The following is a 25,209-nucleotide window of genomic DNA, read 5'->3' on the forward strand; positions in this document are numbered from 1 at the left end:
CTTTTTAAATAAGATGTAATCGTTGAAGTAGCATTCATTTTATATGAGTACTTTTATATCAGAGCTATTGTCTCTGTTCGTTTTCCATCTGACGTGCCAAAACTTTTTATATCATGTTACTGTATATCATTTTAATACATGTACATGTACTAAGTCAGGAATATGACAGTTCGTTTGGTATGTTTGATCTTTTCATTTTACCACTTGGTTTTGGAATTTCCGTTTTGAATTTCTCTTCGAGTACAGTGTATTTGTTATTTTACTTTTTAGTATACCACTGCCCTGGGACAGGATTTTTTTACGCGCTCGCAAACGTATTTTATCCCACAAGAGTAATATTCTGTATAAGCCTGACCTTGTGAGCCTGTAATTCACATGATTCAGTGGTTGTTACTGTTTGATGTCTTACATTATATTCAATTTGGTGTTGTTGTTTTTTTTTTATTTTGTTCATAATCAGACCGTTGGTTTGGGTTTTTTAATTGTTTTTTTTTAAATCGTCATGTTGAAGTCTTTTCCAGCTTCCTATGCTGTTCGGGTTTTGCTGGGTCAGTGATCTATACCATATATAGTTTCTTTTACATCATCCGTTCTCCTCGATATTGGTCTTATTGCCTATTTTATCATATCTTCTAATTTTCTAAAATTTCTAGAAATGCTTGTTCGTTTGCCCTGAGCATCAAGGGTTATTTCTTTCTTTCGAACGTTTTATAATCATCAATTAATAAAAAAGGACTGTTTTTAAATGTTATAAGTTTGTGCATGTATTTTTAAGGAGGTTAAATGCATCTTTCATTAGAAGCAAAAGTTAGTTTACAATTTCTGAAATCTTATATCTAATATGATATCCGAAAACAAATTTCATTCATCCATGAACTGTATATAATTTAGAAAAAAATTGCTTCAATCAAGATAAAGGTTCATTATCTCAAAAGTCGATTAAAAGGAATTTCAATTTTATTTGCATTCGTATTTGCTGGAGTTTGACAGGACACATCTTATTAGAATGGAGGAAGACATGAATGTAGGCAATGAGTACGGAACCAATCAAAAATTGTTATTTTTATGTAAACTCGACAAATTGAATCAGTTACATCAACACATATTATATAATTCAGTTTTGCAAAAGACTGTCTGGTAGAAAGTTATTATGTGAATAAGAGTAAGTGCGAAGTAACAAAATAGTTATTCCAAATCTTATACAATACAAATAAATGAACAACAGATAGAAGAAAACTTTATTAATCTACATGTACATGTATGATGAAATTCTCCTATAAAAGGCATATCTGATTGCAATTATTTTGCTGCCACTAATATAAATATAAAAACAAGGACAAGTGGTAAGATAGCAAATGAGACAATTATCCACCAATGTTCGAATCAATTAAAGGCAAGGGTAAAGCTTTCAACAATGAATAAAGGAACGTACAGTATGTGGCGGGATTAAACATTTGAATCAGTGCCCAATTCTCTCCTTAACCAGGGACAGGTAGATATAATGTAAGAGTACAACATAAGAACAAACTATAAAAAGTAGTTGAAAAATGGCTTAATTCATCCGATCGATGCTTAGCAGAAGCAAATTCAAACAGGCAATGGTATAAACCTTGAACTAGCTCTCAGTAACTGCGAGTACTCTCTGATCTGTCCTTTATTTTGTTGTTGTTAGGCTTGATAGATTGACAAATACATTGCCATATCCAGTCTGTGATTATATTTCCTGTTTTGTATCGATCTGTTTAGTTGAGTCTATTTCAACTGGTTTGTTTGGACATTATCGTTTAGTAATGACTATCAAAAGCTGTTAGTTGTTACAGAGAACGGAAGTTTTGTGTTTGTATTTGAACTGGAATGAACTGTACCATTGGATATAGTTTGTTCTTATGACAATGTAAGATGTATGCTGTTACACTTTACGGCATGATGTTTTCTCATTGTTGAATGTAGTATATACGGTTGCCTTTAAATTTAAAAATCCACTTTATTTGAACGTTGGTGCATATATGTCTAAATGGCAGATACCCAATCTCCTTCTTTTTATTCTGACAGATTGTTTTAATGTAAATGTACATGAACATATGTATTGAGCAATGATATTTGTACAGTTTTAATTTACTGATCATTATCATTTATACCAAGAAAAAAGATATCTAAAGATTTAATTGTAGTTTTTAACTTGTAGCCTTTTATAATAATTCTGTTTAAAGAATAATTAGTTTACCCAGAACGTATCTCAATCAATCAATTGGTTCGGGTCACAATATCGTCGTTTATACTTATTTAAAACGAAAAAGCACCTCCCAAATGTAACTGTGATTGAATTGTGGCATCAGAATCAAACTCTATGGACTCATCAGAAAGAGTTAATATATAAGAATCCGTACAAAGAACGCAAAATTTTCAGAAACCAGACTTCGAATTGTTCATCCCTTGGTTTAAAAATTCATAGTCAGACCTGCATCCATTCTCAATGAGTTCTACCTAATATATATGTAAGAAATAATTTCCCTAATATTTCTGAGTTTTCATATCTAAATGTGGCATTGTTTTGATCCACTTTTTCTTAGGAAATTGCTTGCTAATTTAGGTAAGTCTTACACCACGCACACCTCAACATGATGAAGAACTTGTACAAGCCAAATTATGTGTGCAGCTTACTCAACTTTTATTTCACGGGCTTAATTTAATTATTGCATGTTAAATAATGTGTTCAAGGACATCTGATCTCCTCGAAGATCCGCTTTGTATTCTTAACTCTTCAATGTATGATAATTAAAAACAGTAAAAACTGAAAATATTTAAATACCGTATCTTCAAATGCAGCAATACCGTTAGGTTAATATGACATGTTAAGTGGCCTTCAGCTGTTGTCTACTATTTGGTGGGGGTATAAAAAAGAAGATGTGGTATGATTGCCAATGATACAACTATCCACAAAAGACCAAAATGACACAGACATTAACAACTATAGGTCACCGTACGGCCTTCAACAATGAGCAAAGCCCATACCGTATAGTCAGCTATAAAAGGCCCCGATAAGACAATGTAAAACAATTTCAACGAGAAAACTAACGGCCTTATTTAAGTAAAAAAAATGAACGAAAAACAAATATGTCTTTTTGACATATTCCCCATTTTCATTCTCAATTTTATTGTGCCATTTTCTTTTTTTTTTTCTTCTAGTGGGATATCCTCGCACTTCCGAGTAAGATTCGCGATAGCAACTAGAAGTTTGATTATCAATTATATGTTTGTATCAAGACTCATGATGATTCTTCATGTAAAGTCAAGATGGAATAGTGTAACAAAATGAAGCTGCAAGTAATTTTAAATTCAGTTACTGCAAAGACTCTTAACACTTTGCCGTCGAAGTTCCGAAGCTTTATCCTAAGGACTGCATCTCACTGGGAACTGTTGAATCAGCTGTATGTAATATTTAGTCCTTATCTATATAATATAGCTATAGTTATTATATCAATATCAGTTTCAATTCCTGACAGTAGTGTTCAAGCTTTTAAATTGCAAGTTGTTTGAATGGTTTCAGGAGTTGAATTTAATCTACAACATCCTACATTTGATTCTGCATGACGTATGACGAATTTTCTTCTCCAATTTTGTTCTTCTCTACACAGTAGTTTCGCTGAAGCGTACGTTTTTGACAATTATTGAATTAAAAAGCAGCAGCAATTTTCCAAAAGAATATAAATTTGTACATGACACAGCCTTTATGTAAATAAGAAGTCTTCATGAATGTCAGCAATCAGACGATGGGAATCCTTTTTGTGAAACATTCAGTACATCGATTATTCTTTTATTGTCGGAATGCAAAGTAACATAAATAACCGTGCCTGCCATATAGTACAAGTATTTTGCTTTCAAGGAAATTCTTTTGAAAAAGCAGTGATTTTATTTCTTAATGTCGTTATTGTCAGATGTTTCTATCATGTTTTGGAGTTCTTCGTCTGTATTAGTTTCATATATATGTGTGTCTTTTTTCTACGATTTGTGCTTGCAGAAAATACTACCAGTCCAGTCAAGAGGCGTAGACATTAATCTTGTCTGAACACACTGGGAACAAAAGAGTGAATGTCCATCATGGAAAGTATTACTAGTTGAAGTTTCTTGTTGTTTTCTAAATGTTGTTACCATGTGTGGTATAGGGATATATTTGTAAATGAATATCATCAGGCGAACTTCATCCACTTCTTGAAGTCGGTGATACACATCCTCTTATTTGTATTCGCAGCACTTTAAAGGGTTACTTTTGTAGTGTGATAGGAATGTGTTTTATTTGTTTAAATCTGAAGTAAAATTGAAAATTTCTAGTTCTTCGAGTCACGGATCATTTTATCTTGGGAAGACGTCAGCATTAGTGGACTCCCAAAATTTAGAATATTCCAGGAATAACAATTTTAGATGTACACAACAATTTGACTTTACTGTCGAGGGAAAAAATATTATAAGATAAAAAACACACCAAAATTCTTATTTTAGAGAATTGCTCACCAAACCGATGATTTAAACAAGTCCTTACATGTTGAATTGGCACAAAAATGAACAATTGAATGATACAGTGTACAAGTGAATTGTCAATAGATAATTAATTTACTTCGTATCGGAAATGAATATATTTCAAAATTAAAAATATTTTGATCATATAAACATAAAATTTATCAGAAAAACAACCAACGGAGCATGAGAAGTCTGAAAACTTTACAAAGAGAAAAAGTTTTATTACTTTTAACGCAAACATTTTGAAGGTATTAACCAAACTATACGCCTAAATAGGAGGATGTATAGTTAAACCATATGAATTAGTTTGAGGACTTTTAAGAAAATTAAAGCACTTTGTCGAGTTTGAATGTAAAAAAACCAGCATGCCTTTTTCACATGTTTTCTTTCCATTTGTCAAGACATATATTTGACCTTTTTTTACATTAAACATTTTACAGAGAACAATCACAAACAGATCTAAAATCAAACATGATTTGGGAGCCCAATCTTTCCCTTAAACTAAGTCAGGAATATTACAGTTTTTGTCTATTCGTTTTTGATTTGTTTTGTCATTTGAATTTTGCCATAATTAGGGACTTTCCGATTTGGTTTTCCTCTGAGTTCAGTATTTTTATGATTTCACTTTTTACATGATACAGTGGTGTAGCTGCAGAAATAAAAACAAACGAAACAAATCTAAACAGAAAAGGAATCGATGCAACAGATTAATACAAAGTAACCGAATTTATCTTGTTTTCCAGTTTATATATCCTGTGTTCTTATTAAGATTTGTTTCTTATCTCTCCATACATTATTTATTACATTCTGGGTTTTATCTGTATTAATCTGTGTCTATCATTGTGTCATAGTGTTCTCCATTAAAGACACACTTCCTGATAGGTGAGTGTATGCCTTAACTTTTACTTGTCTAACAAGTGTCATTTGGTATTGAATAATTAATGTGCATTCAGCGGAAAATATGCATATTGAGGACGAACATCGTAACAACTGTTGAGGATACCAACAGGGGAGCTATAACATATTAAAATTCTCAATGACTAAAATAACAATTAACAAACAATCTTAACATCGTCAAAGAAGGTTTGATGATGCCATACACCCTTCCTGTTGCTGTCACAGTTTGGTAATCAGCTATTATAAAGTGAGAGAGATCGGAACTTAGCTACGACACTGTGGACCCACATGTTAAATGCACTAACTGTATTTTAAACGGCAATAGTTTATCCCACTAAGTTAACTATGCATGTCATTGAAAATCAATGAACACTGACCGTGAAGGTCCATGACCCAATGACCTCCAAGGAAATGAAAAATGCCCTGTAATAGCTGACTATGTGGAAAGGGTGTAACCCATTGTTGAAGGTCGGATAGTGCTATATAGTTATTGATCTTTGTGTCATTTGGTCTCTTATGGAGAATAGTCTAATTGACAATCTTACCACTTCTTCCTTCTTTTTTTATATAAAGACAATGCCATGTTAGTCGAAAATTGTCGATATTTGTGCGAGAAAAAGGCAAGATATATAGCAGGAAAAAAATAAATAGAATGATTGGTTCTCTACCTAATCGTAACAATTGAATCCGCCAAAATAGAAGGAAGTACCTTTCCTTGTTCAGCTAGCAAACAAGCTTACCTAATATTTTCCTTTACCTAAATAATCTAAACATTTTATAAGCTTTTTTCATTTCCATGGAGGTCATTGGGCCATTGACTTTCACGGTCAGTGTTCATTGATTTTCAATGACTTGCTTAGTTAACCTAGTGGGATAACGTATTGCCGTTTTAAATACAGTTAGTGCATTATACATGTGGGTCCACAGTTTATTTTCAAATTGATCATATTTCTAATGTTTTATCTCCTTCAAAGGACAAGTTAATCTCGGTTTTCATGAATAATTTAATAAGGAATCCCAATATACTTTTTAGTCAAAAGAATAAATAACCAAATGGAATATAATCTATGGCAGATACATTGAGAAGGGTACCTTAAATGTCAAGTTTTTACAATAACGAGATATAAACAATATAACACGGAATTACCAGCCACCCAACTTAAACCTTTCAAACTAGGATTGATCAAACAAAAAATTCCCGCTGGTTGCATACTTCACATCTATTTTATTGATATTTATAATATAATATAACAAACGTTATTTCCTGTAGAGGATGTTTTTGATTTTCACAATTTTGAGTCTGCTTCTGCCGACCGGTTCCTCTAACACTTTAGACGACTCCAAACTACTTGGATTAGGGTACGATCTACTAAGAGCAAACCCAGAAGGTGGGCGTTTCTCTACTTCTGGCCTTGACCCTGGTATAAAACCAACTAGACAGATACTTCAAATTGATGATACAAACAGAAACTTCCTGATTCGAGTAGACAATGTTACTTTCTGCACCAACCACACAACATATGAATATTTCAGTGATGCCAAAACTAAGCAGGAGTACCTTCTCAGAGATTATATAACAAGCGGTAAGAAACAAGTTAGTGCAAATTAAGAACCAAAAAATTAAAGGCCGACTTCAAGAAACTTTTTGTGGAAAATGTTTTTCATGTGATGTGCAAGCAATACTACTACTTTTACATTAAGCCACTTTTAAATCGACAAAAAATTGTGAAGGTTGGTCTCTTCGATTGAGATTTCTGCCAATGACATCCCAGACATGTTCGATTGGGTTTATGTATGGAAATATGGAGGGCCAAAAGATAGTTTGAATGGCTCTTTGGACTCGGTAACAATCCTTGCCCTATGTGGTCTAGCGTTGTCGTCCGTGTACAAGGGTCGTGACCATGTTTTCGCAAATGGGGGATTATCAAAATGAAGGACTACAATGTTTAAGCCACTAAATCTCTGTATGTCTGTCCGTTTATGTGACCCTGCAGGATATGCATATCCGGCTTACAACGGTGTAAGAAGAAACCACGTACTGTAACACCACCTGGACCGTATTGATGAATGTTTTGTCAGCTTCTCATGTTCGAGCATAGATAGTCTTTCTCCTATCGAAAACTGCCTGCATGTAAGGGCATGTCTTTTGACAATACGACTTCCTCTTCGGTTGCCTCTATGAAGTCGACGGACCAATGTTCGAACACGTACACTAACACGACCACCTAGAGAAACAGCGTTTTGTAAACGCGCAGATGCCCTTTAATAAAAAGTTGATTGACTGCTTTATCGGAGTTCAATCTTTTTGGTCGTAATGAATTTTCTTAGTGTATGTTAAAGGCAATTCATAAAACCAAACATTATAAATATATGCCTCATTTATTGATTTTGGTCCAACCTCCCTTAATCTGAGATGTACTTCTGTTCTCAGGTATTGCATCAATAAAATGATCTACAGCTAATGTGTCCCTAACCAAAGAAGAGGAACCAGGATAAGCCCTACGTGTCAGTAATTTTTAATAGCCTGGGTTAATTCAGGCAGACTTTCGTTTTGAAATCGTACTCGTGTTTGCAACTCTGCTCTAAACAATTCAGCTCTATTGACTGAACCAAACCTATTCTTAAGAGACATGACCAAACTTTCAAAATCGTGACGATCAACTTCCGTGACTTCATTAAGAATTGCCCGTACTCCGCCAGACAAACTACTGGCCAATAACAAAGCTTTTGTTTTTGAGTTCCAATTGTGCAATTCTGCTAACAAATTAAATTGAGTTAAATACTCTTTTAAATCATCATTTCCGTCATAAACTTGGGGTGTTATTTTATAACTCAATTCATGTTTGACATTTGACCTATCCCTATCAACTAAACTACTGTTATTACTTATGTCATCCATTCCTTTAGAAAGTGTAAGGGAACTTACTACGTCCCAACTACTATTTTCGGAAGGTTTACATGAGATTGTTGAGACAAGTCTCGTTTCAAAATTTGAGAACATTTCTTGCATTCTATTACTGAAATCTGACATACATCGTTCCATAGCCCTTCTCAATTCGAGTCTAACTTCTACAATCATTCTATCCGTTGCTCCTGCACTTCCAAACATTCTAACAGGGGAATATTCAAAATTATTTTCAGGTAGCGTTTCTTGGTCATCTTGTCTAGATGGGGCTTGAACGAAATAACATCCGAGTCGTCCATATTTTACAACATAACAGACTGATATAACCAAGTTGTATCAATTCCAACTGTCAACTCGACTCTAGTATTAAATCCCACCGCTGTCACCAAATTGTAACGCCGCCTCCCTGGTGCTAGAGTCAGCCTACGGGAGATCACAAGGTCACAAAGAAAAATAGAGTCAAAGGATATATAAAGTGTAAGGTTCGACGTCCACTGTTTACCGTCGGACCAAAACACGTTATAGAAAGGGAAAACGTATACTTGTATTTATATATAATTTTCAGTTATGAAATAAAATATCTAAGTTTCATATTTTATTAATATCAAAAATAATCCAGGCCGGAGAGAAACAAAGTTAACTTTCAACGCTTGTCTGTATTTCTCAGGCATATTCCAGCTTCTATTAAAGTTTGTCACTTCACATTCTTTGTCAACCCAACAGTCCGTCGTTTCTGTTGTTTTTGCATTTATACTTTCGACTGACCAATGACAGAGCTTGTTACATATTGTTTACCAATCGGCAACCATGGATCACATAAGGAAAATTCCAACAATGTTGATATTGTTGTAAAGATGGATTGATCTTCGTCAATAAAGATGGGTTTTGACTTTAAATTTATTAGTAGATCATTAGAGCAGCTTTATTCAAATTTAGAGTATAATAAGGTAACTACCGCGAAAATATGGAATCTGTACGTGTATATACTTCAACAGTCAAGTAACAAGGTTGTCACTTATTTTGTATTTTTCTATAATCTCAATTAAAGGATTAAAACACCCTTCTATATTATAGAACTAAGAAGACAATAACTCAGTATAACTCATAAAATGACATATTAAAATGTCAAAACCGCCAGCAGAACTCTTAATGTGCACCTTCAATAGCACTGTCACCGTCACCAGTAACCGTATTTAGCACCGTCACCGTGACCCGTATACAGCACCGTCATCGGCACTGACAATCTTAAATTAAAACAAAGTCAACTTTCAACGCTTGTCTGTATTTCTCAGACATATTCCAGCTTCTATTAAAGTTTGTCACTTCACATTCTTTGTCAACCCAACACTCCGTCGTTTCTGTTGTTTTTGTATTTATACTTTCGACTGACCAATGACAGAGCTTGTTACATATTGTTTACTAATCGGCAACCATGGATCACATAAGGGAAATTCCAACAATGTTGATATTGTTGTAAACATGGATGATCTTCGTCAATAAAGATGGGTTTTGACTTTAAATTTATTAGTAGATCATTAGAGCAGCTTTATTTAAATTTAGAGTATAATAAGGTAACTACCGCGAAAATATGGAATCTGTACGTGAAATAAAATTTCTTAACAAACTAACATACACAAATCTGTCGTATCATGGAAACAACAGCTAAAATGGCAAATTACAAGTCTTACATTGCTTGCAACATTAAACATATCAGTAACAACTATCGTTTATTCTCAGTAATTTCAAGAAACTATACAGACATAGGTTTACATATAAAAAGGGGGGAATGCCGGCATTACAATATTATGTAGCTTGAACTGATCAACATATATATAATTATAAAGACTAAGTATGGACATAATTTGTAGGTGACGGTGACATGCTGATACGTCCGTATGCATTTATGGCTGGATCTGGTAAATAAATTAGTATAATATATATTTCGAAATTAATTTAACAATGTTGACAAGATTTACCCGTACTTGCAAAATAATTCATAACTGTTACAGTATAGGTTTATCACGACAATGAATCGAGTGGAATTCATAATTTCATTCCTAAGAACTTCCATGTGGTATGTTTCTTAAGATTATACGAAAAGAAAACTCGGTAGAAGTAAGTTTGTTTCTAATAATCGACATTACCGTATTGTTACTAAAGTGGGAAGGAGAAAACAAAGGGCGATCGAAATTGACACGTTTATTAAAAAATACAACACAATGGTATAAAGACAAACTACCATAAAATAAACAACAAAATATAAGCGTAGACAGTACCAACCCCAGCACAAAATTAGTATTAAATCAGGTGCTTCTAAAAATAATCAGATCCTGCTCAAAATGTGGCAACAGTTGTTTTGTTCATACAATCGATTAAAAGTGAACGATATACGACAAGTATATTGTAGCCTTGGTCATCAGTGAAACCGATATTCCATAACGGTAATCCAAACCGTGTTGATGTGTTTGAAGGAAAGCTTTCAACTTTTTTATCATTATCGATTGGAGCACTTGATGCAATATCTGTTTTGATAGCAGTAAAGCACCATCAAAAAGTAAAATAACAAAAATACTCCGAGGACGTTGGTAACCTGGGCAGAGTCTAATTTGGTTTGTTCTTCATAATATTTGTATTCATTATGTATAAAGCTACAAGGAAATTAGGAGTGGAAACGCAATATCGTATAAACTTATAAATATATACTCCATATGCAAGCAATATTGGTTCACAGAAATGGAAATTTCATGAGCATATTAAGATTCGAAAAAAAATTTGGCTGAAAATTTGTTGGTCTCTAATAACTTGACGACCTCTATCTAATAAGTTTTCGAATGGAGACAATATTTGATTATCGATTGGTTGGGAATCGATATACTAGTTGTTACATTATATTCAAAACTAATAAAATTATGTTAGTTTAAACATATTCATTCATCATCAATAAAAAATTATCATCATACAAAATACACAATAATAATAGGATTCGTAATATAAATAAACATAAAATTATGTTCTCGTCATTTTACATTTTGTATTTTGTGCAATTTGATTCCTGTGCTGTTAACTTTCCAGTTTTCCATAGAGCTTCCATCCCAAATAGAATAACTGTTGATCAGATAACTATCTGTAACCAAGGTAGGAGTCGTTATGTCATGCCTCCGGTCTATCCATCTTTACACAAACTAAATGATGAGTTTATAGCAGCAGCCTGTAGCCTGCCAACGTCATACGATCCTACAGTTTATAGCAACTTTATAAAGGACTGGGGGACAGTAAGTGACGATAGGCAAACATTTCATTGCTTGTGACACATATGCTGAAAAATTGTTTAATATACTTTTAGTAAGCTACTAAAGTGCACCAACCTTATATACGGCGACATTATTTAAAGCCATATACTGTGTACTTCTGATTTGTCATGTCGTCAAAAATTTCTGCTAAATCAAGATCAAATCTGAATAGCAAAAGTAATAGTGAGAACTCACAATTATTTTGCAAGAAGATAATGTTTTATAAACTTGCGTCAGTAAAATTGCCTTGACATTATTCCAAATCTTATATCAGCATCTCTTGATTTTAGCGGCGTGAATGTCATCAAGGAGGATTTCATTTCTAATTTATAGTCATATGATAAAATATAATATCGGTATTTCCTAAAGATATATTACAGCTAAAATATGCAGTTGATTAAATCAGAGACTAATAATATCTATGTGTTTTATGAGTTACTTGCAAAACAAATGTGGTACATATATAAAATAAAATTGTGAATGGAAATGGGGAATGTGTCAAAGAGACAACAACCCGACCATGGAGCAGACAACAGCAAAAGGTCACCAACAGGTCTTCAATGCAGCGAGAAATTCCCGCACCCTGAGGTGTTTGTGGGATTTCAAATCTCCCCCTATACCTCTCTAGCCAATGTAGAAAAGTAAAAGTATAACAATACGCAAATTAAAATTCAGTTCAATAGAAGTCCGAGTCTGATGTCAGAAGAGGTAACCAAAGAAAATAAACAAAATGACAATAATGATAACAAAAGACTACTAGCAGTTAACTGACTCGCCAGCCCCAGACTTCAATTACACTGATTGAAAGCGCCACACTCAATGTAAAAATAAGATGTTGATTGATTGTCAATACGACAACTCTCCACAAGGAACCAAAACGACACATCAATGTACACCTTTACGGCATGCAATAATTTGCAAAGACCATACAAATAGTCAGCTATATTAGGCCCCGAAATGATAAAACCAAAGCACATTTTATGTACAAAATAAGACGCGAAAAACGAGTATGCTACACAGCAACAGAAGACAAATACGTAATTGAAGGTCCCGATTTAAGACAGGCACATACAGAACGTAACAGGGCTTCTGGGTATAAATATTGTCTTTTCCAATATAGAATTTTGCTATATTTTTTAATAAATGAACTTTATCATATACTTAAAAGAAAAATGAAATAAAAAAAAATGGGGGTCATCGTTCATTTAAGCTCACAATCTCAATGTAGAAGCATACATTTTTGTTTATGTCCTTTTTTTCTGTTGAACTAATAGGAGAAATAGAGGGAAAAACGAAATAAAAAAAAATAACCAAAATACAAAAATCGCTTAAATTTATCAATTATTTAGTTTATGTACAGCTTATATGAAAACAATAATAAAAAATATAGTTCACCGCTGAGTTAAAAAAGATATTTCAAATTTAATGCCAAAAAATGGCATTTTTGCACCAAAGGGAGATAATTTGGAGCTTTTTCAATGATATAGACATTTTAAAAGTCATCTGGGGCCAAACCGAATCGATTTTTTGGGTTGATTTTTTTACCATATCATAAAGTAACAACTAATAATGTAATAAATAAAATTTGTTATGAAAAAATTAAGGTTCAATTTTTTTGCTGAAATTTTTGTACCCATGAGCCACCTTAAGAATAGTTAGATTGCGCCAAACCCTCCTCATAACCTAGGACAGTGTTTCAACATCAGAAAACCAGAACACACTACACAATACGGTTAACGAAAGAAACTATAAGCAATAGCAATAAACATCAACAATTCAATAAAAGGCTCCTGACTTTAGATAGGCACACCTATAATATGGCGGGGTTAATCAAGTTTGAAGGCACCAACTTTCCGTCTATGAACCATGATGCAACAGTAAACATCATAACAAACTATAAAAATCAACTTATCGGATGAATACAAAAAACAGAGTGAACATGACAGTATTATGATACAATTACAAAACAAAAAAAAACACCAAGTACCGTACTGAGAGTACTCGCAGTTACTGACATGCAGTTCAATAACAACTGATAAACATCCTTTAGTTTTAGATGCATGATTTTTTTATTAGTTGTTGGTGGCTTTGAACTAGCTGTCAGATAACTGCGAGTTCTCTCATATCTGTTCATTGTGTTTTTTTGTGTCGGGATGTATAAGTACCCTGCCACTTCTACTTGTATATTTGTCCATCTGATGAGTCATCTGGGCACATACATAAATAATGTTTATGTAGCCTTTTTCAACTTATTTTTATAGTTCGTTCTTATGTTGTACTGTTATACCTCTGTCCCAGGTTAGGGGAGAGTTCGGATTCCGCTTACATGTTTAACCCCGCCACATTATTTATGTATGTGCCTGTCCCTAGTCAAGAGCTTGTATTACAGTGGTTGTCATTTGTTTATGTGTTACATATTTGTTTTTCGTTCATTTTTTTATATAAATAAGGCCGTTAGTTTTCTCGTTTGAATTGGTTTTTTTTATTGGGGCCTTTTATAACTGACTATTCGGTATGGGATTTGCTCATTGTTGAAGGCCATACGCTGACCTATAGTTGTTAATGTCTGTGTCATTTTGGTTTTTTAGATATCCATTCATCTCAGACTAAAATATCAGCACACGTTCAACATCAAATGAATGTCGTGTAAAAAGGTCACTATCAGTTAGAGAAAAACATTTGCAAAGCCAAGCTACAATTATCGACAGATTGTAGAGACATGCATGTGCACATGTATACAAGAATAGTATTTAGTTTGGTTTTAATTCAATGATGACAAAATTACAGAGTTTAATTGTCATTCTTTTAGAATAAGTTCATTCAAGGATCGATATATGTACCTACTAGTCAGGGTTTCCCCTGGGTCAATTATTTTTTTCGCCACCTCTTTCACCAAAACAATAAAGTTTCTTTTAATAAAGAAGATATCAATACTGGAATATAACAAAATTCTATGACATGTTTTGACCATATAATACCAGAAGGATGTACAGTTCTTTGGGAAAGTTTCTTCAAAATAAAAATATGTACCCTTTTGTACTAAGAAGTGGCTTTTACAACAAAACAAAAGTTTTTGTTACTTGAAAATTGATCCCTCATTTAAGGTAAAGTCATAACATTAAAGGGTTAGTCTCATTCGAGGGGTTGTTCCCAACCTTTGAATAGATTTCTTCATAACGACAGATTTTCTATTCTAGACCATCGTAAATGAAAAAGTTGAGAGGTAAAACTAAGCTTGAAACACGTGTGTCACTGAAACGACTTAAGTACCCACTGAAATCAATTATCTATACGAAAGTTAAAGGATAAAGTTTCAAATTAGAGACTTCTTGCTTTTAAACATTTTTCGTGATAACAACAGTTTTATTTTTTGGACTATCATGAAAAGAAGGACAGCAGACGTCAACATTTTGCTTCAAACACGTGTGTCGCAAAGTGGTTAATAAATCCGTTATGTGACATTTGTCGGACGCAATACAATCAACATCTTTGTTGTCGATAGCTATAAAATTCAATCAGCTGATTATTAATTTTCTGTCACAATCTTAAAGAGTTCAAGGTGAATTCCGAGTATAGTCTGATCAGGTAAAGTCCGAGAAACACGAAAAAAGTAAATAAACAAGATGGATGAAAATAAATCGTTATATTATACTTTCTGTCGTCAAATTCTTTTGCCAATGACGAATTTTAATCGCCATAATTATTATTTTTTTGCAAATTGCGACGACCGCCAGCGGAAATCCTGCTACAAGTATATAGTTTTGAATTTTCCAGGCTTGGTAAACAACATCTCCGTAAAAATTTGATGTGCAATCTTGTTTGAAAAAAGTGTTTTACAGGTACACTCGAACTTAAAACCAATTTTTTTTATCTATGAAAGAAAGTAGTAAAGGTTTTAAGTAATTAATGGTAATGAATATCTGATTTTACAATTGACCGGTCAAGTCAAGGATACGTTAATTGAAAACGAAAACGTCACAACAGACACAAGCATAAGCCTAATCCTGTTACAACCTTTAATTTTGTTTGACCAGTTGTTGATGGTTACCATACACGCTAATCATGAAAAAAAGAAAAAAAAAGTATAGTCTTGTCTGAGGGTAATAAACGAAAGATCTCTAATGGTAAAATTTACCGAGTCGTGAGTTATCAATTTCAAAATTTGTAATAGTTCAAGTTTCCTTTTTGAAGTATATTGTGTTAGCGGTAAATGTATATGTTTGTTGTTAAATATTATAGCACTCTATTGTTGAAGTTGAAACAGGGACAAAGACGGTTAGTCGGTATGAAATACCAGCAACTAAGGTTGTAGAGGAAATGTTCAAGGTAATGTATGTACAGTTTTACCATTGGACTATTCCTTTGTTATATCACTATTGTTATCATTTCTTATCATACATGTATATTGTGATATGATTTTAGAAAAACATCGTTAATGGAATAATATCATAACTTACTTGTAATTGTAAGTGAATTATAAATTTATGGTGAATTGTTCTACATAAGAAATAATCATATAAATTAAAATGACGTTAGGTATGTTATTAAAAACAAGAACCTATAGCACTGTAAACAAAACTTTATTTCGAGTTTAGCCCTTTCTATCGCATTTCACGGCGATTTAATTTCTCGATTATTCAATTTACTTTTAGATACATAGTAATATTGTTAAATTATAGTTAGTTTCTATGTGTGTTACATTTTAGTTTCTGTTGTGTCGAAGTTCTCCTCTAATATTTGATGTGTTCCCTCAGTTTTAACGATTACATGCACACATTTTGTTCTCAGAAATACACTGATCCACCAATATGGAAAGTCGTCATGGTGAAAGGCGACGGAAGTATGGCTTATGTTAACACTTCGCATTTAGCAGATTCTAATCTACAACCATTAACAACTGGTGTCACACCGAAACAGTTCAATGTTGGTCGAATGGGTATACATGAACCATTAGAGTTTCATTTAGTGTCGATTGCACGATTTCTAGATGGTGACTTCTGGCCAAATGAAAACCAACAACAATGGGATAGCAGTTGTCAAAATTATAACATGCACAGAAATTTGTCAACGACAAAACAGAACCTGCTGAGGGCTTTGAATGAATATCCTTCTTCCTATCACCTAACATCAATGCCATCGGGTAAATATAAGATTTTCAGTTGCTTTTCAGAGTTAATTTGTGCATTCTTGATTGGTTAAATGCCATATCTAAAATATTTTGAATATGCAATACAAGTAAATATAGGAAGATGTGGTCTGAGTGCCAATGAGACAACTCTCCATCCAAATAACAATTTAGAAAAGTAAACCATTATAGTTCAAGGTACGACCTTCAGCCATGGGCCTTGGCTCACACCGAACAGCAAGCTATAAGGTTCCTAAAAATAGTAATGTAAAACCATTCAATCGGGAAAGCCAACGGTCTAATCTATATAAAAAGGGTTCGTCTTACATCTCAAAAAGGTCGATAGACTGCTTAGGTAGTTTGAAGGACATTCGAAGTTCATATTCCAATAATAGAATACCGGAATAGCAATTTGGCACTTTAATTCAAATAAAAATTATTTCATAATTTTCACTTGCACTGTTTAATCACGTTTGTTGAGATATTCATCTCGTAATTTTGTTGAACACTCAACGTGCACCAGAACAGGGAACTTGTGAAAAATGCAATTTGCAAAAACATTTCAAATATCAAATAAAACGTCATGTACTTAAAATGTTTATTTAAAAAAATCAAACTATATATAAATTTTCCTAGAAACCACACACACATTAACCGTGCCTTTAATTTGGCCAACTGGAACATTTTCATTGTATCAACCAGTATCAGGATGTCCAAATTCACATATAATGTTTGAAACTGGATGGCGATTTCACGACAACGAAGACACTACACAAAACAATTCATGGTCCATAGGTCATCATTTAGCTGGTAAGCATAAACAAATAAATAAAACTGGTTTCTGTTTAAGAAATAATATTTGATCTCATGATGACTTTTTTTATATTAGGTTGGAAGGTGATCTCATATATATTTCTAATAATTTCTGCATTTATAAGTGATTTTTTGACAAGGAGTGCATATTTTATTTATTTATTTTTTATTTTTTTTTTAAATTCCAATATTAAAATGATTAAACTTAATTTTCACGTTTCAATATTAATAAATTAATGGAAATCTCATGACGAGTAGGATTATTTAACTTAATTTTCACGTTTCAATATTAATAAATTTATGGAAATCTCATGACGAGTAGGTGATGTATACTGACAATGATTTTGACTGCGTCTACGTCCATTGAAAAAGTTAAACAAACGAACCAGAATCGAAAGCAATGTCAAAGCAAGTTGTAATCCATAAAATCAAACAACACTAAACGATATAAAAAACAGAACAGTTGAAAAGAACTGAATTTTCCTGACTTGGTACAAGTGTTTTCCGAAGAAAATGGTATATTATTAATAATCCTGGTTAAAAGGCTACATAAACATGATAAAGGAAAACTATGAAATAGTCATGACAATAACCTAGTCCTCAGACGGAAAAGATAGAATACATATATTTTATTTGGGCGGGTTGTTGTCTCTTTGACACATTCCCCATTTCCATTCTCAATTTTATATATAAATACCAAATAGAGAATTTATTTATGTGGCTTTGTCGTTGTCGTGTTATTTCAATCAACCAATAGTCTCATTTATTCTTTGGTTTTTATGCATGTTCCATTACTGTATGGAAAACGATATTACTATAATAATAAAATAAATCAGGCACGACACGGCTACTGATCGCAGTTCGTAATATATAATCGTACTTATTCGTAATTGCATATAACAATCAAAAAAATATATATACCCAACAATTTCATTGTCAACAGTTGATGATATTGTCACACAATAATATTTCTTATTACAAAGAATTAGCACTATTATACACAATGCATAATAATAAAAACTTAGAGTCCATATATTTACTGATTTAGAAGAAAATATAGAAATGTCCAAATATCTTGTTTGAAATAAATTGTGGTAGCATCAATATGATGTTATAGTGATGCTACAAGATTCTCCGTTTTTTTTTATTTTTAAGTATGCACATATCTAACCAGATGAATAAAGCATGACACAAATTGAGTGACCTTGTACTTTTACATCAAAACATTTGATTGTGCTATTTCAATTCTATACATAATAAATGTCATCTAAACATGCATGCGTGTTGTCCCCATAGATCTATACAGCCCTAACAATATCGTTGCGTATGTAAATCAATTGACATAAACCACTTGCTAAAGGAGAAAAGTATTGTCAATTCACTTGGAAACACAACATGTTTACCCCCATATCACCTACTAAAGAGGAAATCCTGGATAATCATAAGTCTATTCGATATTCCTTTGGAATTTCACCAAAAATGAATAACTGGAGCTTCTATCATTGTATTTGATACCTACACTACATAACTGTCCTGACAAATAATGGTTAACGGGTCCTTCTAATTTATTTACATCGATGTTATCAGCAACCAAAGCTAGGTTTCGAAGCTATTGTAAAAATACATATTCTAGAAATGGCGTGAACTAGATATGGATACTAAAAATCCAAGGATTGCCTAGATAGGATGAAATCTAAGACTCATCTTACAATAGGCAATACGATGGTCCTGCATTGTTTCATAAATACGAATGGCCAACGTAAATACAATGTCTTGTTTTAGGTAGAGAAGAGAAATCACTCTAATACAAACAAAACATTCATTGAAACTGTCATAATCATAATGCTTGAAAGGCAGCTTATATATTGATTACGTTTGTTCATTTTTGTTCAGCAAGCACTGTGCGTTCAAATGGGAACAACTATTCCCCTTTTCTTGCCGACTTAATCCTTTATGCATTCGAGGCTGGTCGATTTCGTTAAGACACTTCTCTGGAAGATAGGAAAGAATAAGGAATATCCTGCATTTTTCCTTACCACTATACACATGCTGATCTTTTGCTAGATAATTCAAACTTTGATGAATATATTAAACGTACCTTTCCCATTGAACTGGACTAAAATAAATTAAAAAACAGATACATTTAAGTCTGTCTCATATCTTAACTGCCATCTATAAATGACTATGGGGATCTGTGGCATAAAACACTTTACTAACAACAATAAAGGTGATTTCAGCTTAACGATTATGAACTTTACATTTCTTTGTAACAACAAGCTATCAGTGCTAGCATACGGAGTATATATCTCTAGCTGATACGATTTTCCAGGGCGGCTTGTATTTCTTCTCGTGATTTATTCGTAAACGAGGGTTACTGCTCACACGGAAGATTTTAAACCAAGAGTTCCAAGTGGTGAAGTTGAAACCATCCATTCGAAAGTTTTAGTGACGCCAACACCAGTTAGTTGACTGTTATCATGGTTATGTAATATCAGTTCCACAGATAATAGCGTATATGTACTTAGTATTATAAATCTGTCCCCTTTTCCAGAATGTGACTTGACGATTTAGACTTTACCGGGTTTGTACTAATATGTACAACACGACTAGTGCTACTTGTGGAGAATAATTCGATCTCCCGTTCGGAGCACCGGAGATCACTGCCAGTTTTTGGCGGTTCGTGTTTCTAAATATTTAGTTTGCTATATTGTGTTTTGTACTATTGTTTGTCTGTTGGTTTTTTTTCCTTGTTTATCAATGTCGTTGTCAGTTTATTTTCGACTTAATATATGAGTTGAATGTCGCTATGGTATTTTTTTGTCTTTCTCTAACAACTTTTCATTTCCGTACAAAGACAGACACATTTGCACATTTTACACGATACAAGTCTTTAATTTGCATTTCATCATTTGCATCGTCTCCGTATGACACGATAGGACAAATATTATTTAATGTCCTGTACCTCATTGATTTTATTCTTTTTATTTCAGGTGACACGCATAATAGGATAGATTCTAAATTTTACTTTTGTACACAAGTATCAAGCATTCTTGGAGTTTACCACAGAAACTGGCCTGTTGGAAATTACTGTATTCTCAAGTATGGTACTTGCCCATTAGGTAAGTTACTTTTTTGTTAATTGATTTTTTCCAAATTATGACCTGATTCCGTTGTTTATTTGTTTCGTAGTGTTCAAATGCAGAGTGTTCGAATCCTATTAGGGAAAACTACAGATCTAACACCTTTGGGATAAGTTTAACATGTTTAAGTAAATTACATATATATTTGAATTATGTTGCTAGCCAGGTATAACCACAGGTTAAGGTATGGAGAACGTCCGTCGTAAATTTGTCACATATCTAAACCTATATTATAACAGTTGAATTTATATAATGCTAATGTGCACCCCTATTTACGGTTTATTGAGCTTATACTCATTATAAACTTATTTCAAATCTTTTTAAGGTGGCTTTGGCGTTTCAATTAAAATTGATTGATTTAATTGATAACTTGTCAAAACGAAGTTTTTATCGTGCTTTTTTGAAAAATGTAATAAAAAGTATGATTTTTTTCACGCTGCTGACTGTACGAAATTATCAGATTTTGTATAGATTATGCATGAAAAATCAAATTTTGTGTGAAAAAAAGAAAAATGCTTAATAAAATTTCAAGATTGAAATGTGAAAAGTTAGCTCTCATAACATGCTTTCAGACAAGAAAAACGAAAAATGGGGTCACCGAACTTACTCTATTGCTACTTATGATAATAGGTAAATTCACAACACTTTCTTTAATAAAAATTACTTAATCTGAGTTATCTCCCCTCCAAAACTACTTTCAAAATTTGCACATTGCATTAAATATCTAGACCAACGTTATCTGTTATTCTTAAATCTAATGTGGAGGAAGACACCTGCCCGTGAAAGGGCTGTATAGCCAGTCAAGGTCGTTAAAAACTTTCATTTGTCACCTCAAATCCTATTTGAAACTTTGTCAGGATTTAAAAATGCGCACATATATTTTCAGTTTTGCGTTCTTTCTTTTTCTTCTTTTCCTTTAACCATCTTTCAGCAAATTTTTAAGTATCGTTTTCTTAACAATTGTTTTCCCAAAATTAATCCCACAAGCGCCTTAGATCAATTATTTTTTTTGTGTTAAAGGGTAAACAGAGTATAAGATACAATGGGAACAATCTGAAACCATTTATCTGGTTTCAAAAGAAAACGCCATGACCGAAATAGAAAACAAAAGAGTAAATTACAATTCGACAACGAACCAGTACACAATTAAAACTTATGATTAAGTTACACCAAACCCATTAAAAATGAGCTTACATGTTGCCGTAGTGTCGGTAAAATCTGCAATTTTTTAAAGGACTACAAAACGTTATCCGTCAAAAACAGTGACAAAAGTTATAGTTAAAAAGACATGCCAATATTTAAATAAAAAGATACCTTAAATTGAAAATACCTTTAGGTTTTGTTTCTCTGGCAGGTTTTAATGAAGGCAGCATTAACTGGGACGACGAAGACGCTGGAAATAATAAAGGAGGAACCTTGCCAAGTGGAACATACCAGGCCTCTGATACTATTATTTTTTATTGCTGCAGGTAGGTTATTTAAGTTTAAGCTTCGTGAAGAAGTTAAGATCAGATCAAATTATTTAAGTGTTCTTTATAATGCATACGGGTGTTTAATTTAAAACTACAAGTTTAATACTATGGTAAGTACTAAATAGATCAAAAGAGTTCAAACTCTTTGAAAAAATAACGGATGGAATAACTACGTCTTATATGACGCCTGGTATGTTCCATCTGTTGTAACATCAATCCAACATCTTAACCTCAAATGTCATAACTGAATAAGAACTATCGCCGCATTTCTGTTTGAATTGATAACAGTTCCAAAACACGTGCGTTCATAATGGTTTATATTTGTCACTAATTCTGTTATAACTGTTTGGATGTTTGTCGTTTTTTGGGGTATTGTTTTTTTGCTTTTGCTTTTTGCATTTTGTCATCGACTTATGATTATGGAATGTGTTTTTTTTTCTTTTTTGCAAGGACATTAAAAATTGTAAGCCATTAATGCAGATGTTATTTTTGGCTCTGATTAACCTTAATGATCAAAGCAAACAAAAGAATATATTTTCCAAATTTAAAAGATTTGTAGCAATAGTCAAAACCAAAGTTTAAAACCAATCACTTTAAATTAATTGACAATTGGGGTCAATTATTTATGGTTTAACAGTTATTAAAGTTAAACGTTCTACTATTTTGTCGAGTATCAAATGAAAATTACTGTATGTCTGTTTCATGTGTTTCTAGCACGAACTAGTATTCTTGTAAAAGTTGCGGACTTACAAAAACATCGCATTATGTTTTTAGTGCTATTTGTTTCATATTAGTTTTTCATACTTAGATTTTGTGGGTTCAGGTTAATCACGAATCTAAATTTTGAATTACAAATCTCATAGAAGCAGAGAGGTAGACTTTGTGTAAGCAACGAAATCAAAAATCCACAAAACTGCTAGGTTTACACAACCCATAAAAATAAATAAATCCAAATTAGTCAAAGACAATACATTTTCATCTTTCAGATTTAAATATATGTTACATTAACTTACATCTGTAAGACTACGAGGTATAACAGTTTTGTGAGAAGACAATGTAGGCATATTTCGAAATGTTAATAACATTGTACTGATAAACTTACCTCTAGCTTGCCCACATTGATTTATAATTTTATTGCTTTTTTTCAAAATTTACCTTGATTCATTCAAACAAAATATTTTGGAATATCGTTGTGATTTTTATGATAAATGTGTCACCGGTATAACTATTACATCATATCATTTAATATATTTGGTAGTGAACATAAAAAAAAGTCGTTTATTTAGTTTTTTTTAGCTTCATCCTTCGCAAAAAGAAACACAAGTTATCCAAACCATTTTATATGTTTGTATTCATTAAATAAAATGTATTATGTCGGCAAACACTACCCTAGATGAAAGATATGCATATAATCACTGTGTTATACAAATATTTGTATATAAGTTAAAATTTCTGACATGATCCCTGACCTGTGAAGTTGTCTTAGGGAGATAACGTTTTACTAAAATCAATGATAAAACTTATACAAATATTAGAAGTATGTTTTAATTTTAGAGTTTCATTTTTGTTAAAACACATTTTTAAATTTTGTTCAGGCTGATGTATTGACATATTAACAACAACTTGTTGTTACGGGATTACTTAATCCAGTTTCTTGAAATCAAATGCTCCGATAATCACTTGGTCATTTCACTTGACCTATATATTTAGTTCTCATAAGAAGATATCTAAAAACAATTAAACTTAAAATCAAGTTTGAAAAATTGAGATTTATTTTATACTTTCAGGAGTGATGGCCATAATGCCAATAAAATGTTTCTACCGCTGGACAAACCATTTTATCTTCTGAAGTTTACAGGTGACTGCCAGCAGGTATATGGGATGAGAGTTCAGGAGGAATTCTTTCAGTTCGATGACCAAAATTCCAATAATCACGGCAGTTGCCATGGTGCCCATCCTTACGACACTGGATGCGATAAAGATCAAAATTTACATTTCTGCTACTATGAAGCTGATCACCAAAACTCTGTTATCTTTGGATAATAAAATACGATTTTCGACGTTTGTTATGTCATTAACACAAATTTTCTAGCAGAACAAACAAATTTTATTTTTTAGTCATGTTCAGTATTTGAAATTTGTTGAAATGTTAATCTTTTTCATGTAATTGGACATGTTACCTTGTTATCAATCGTAACATTGGTACGTTAAATTCTTTATTATTTTTATCATTTAACATGTTTAAGACCGTAAAACATTGTTTTGGCAAATTCGTTTTCGACTTCTGGTAAAGCTAATAAGGACAGTGTACACTGAAGTAGAGCTGATTTCAATACGTGGTATAGTTCCTCGTTATCTAAATGTGCATCGATTTTTCTGTTCTCATGTAAAAAACTTATTAGTGTGTATGAAATGAGATCAGGTTCGTAAGCAATCCTTTTCAATGCTACATCTCATATAACTCATTGACATCTATATGTTTGTACTTGGAATTCATTTTTTTTTTTGGTGTTGATCCTTCGCCTGGTCAATTGGTCATTGACAGTTTGGAGAAATATATATTACAAGTTCTGATCCGTTCTTATATTATTAATGCGAGAGCTGTAGAAAGACCAACTGATGAGTTCAAGTGAGGTGTTGCCAAATGTTAAAAGAACGCATTGACAGAATATTTTAGTATAATATTGTTATTCAAATAAGAAGAAAAGTAGTTTTCGAATATCGTGTGTTGAGTTTCTACAGGTCCTCAGCATACACAATATGCAATTTTTTCCTGACAATGTGATATGTGTTATACGCAATTACTACCACCTACATGTACATGTGAACAAATCGTTAGTGTATGCTTATCATATCCTTCTTCCCATGTAGTTAACCACATTTAAATTATATGAAATTGAAGCATACAGATTCATGGATTTTTTTTTCCAACAAATAAGTCAGCTATAAACAATTATATATAAGCATTAGAAATTATTCAATTGCCCATCTGCATGATTTAATGTATAATTAAACTTAAGTCCGGCATCAGATACTGGTTTTATGTATCATT

General features: G+C 32.6%; 1 protein-coding gene across 1 annotated transcript; it reads left to right on the forward strand.

Annotated features, from left to right (window-relative positions):
• The first annotated feature begins 5,349 nt into the window (after positions 1-5,349).
• LOC143044606 (uncharacterized) lies at positions 5,350-24,231 on the forward strand. The gene is made up of 10 exons (XM_076216667.1): positions 5,350-5,397; positions 6,683-6,995; positions 10,186-10,233; positions 11,390-11,589; positions 15,847-15,933; positions 16,396-16,747; positions 17,369-17,542; positions 20,536-20,664; positions 22,040-22,154; positions 23,945-24,231. Exons 2-10 carry the CDS (start codon positions 6,686-6,688, stop codon positions 24,198-24,200), a joined length of 1,671 nt encoding a protein of 556 aa, XP_076072782.1. The 5' UTR covers positions 5,350-5,397; positions 6,683-6,685; the 3' UTR covers positions 24,201-24,231.
• Positions 24,232-25,209: the final 978 nt, after the last annotated feature.

The sequence above is a fragment of the Mytilus galloprovincialis genome, chromosome 9, assembly GCF_965363235.1.
Source record: "Mytilus galloprovincialis chromosome 9, xbMytGall1.hap1.1, whole genome shotgun sequence".
In the NCBI taxonomy this organism is placed as follows: domain Eukaryota; kingdom Metazoa; phylum Mollusca; class Bivalvia; order Mytilida; family Mytilidae; genus Mytilus; species Mytilus galloprovincialis.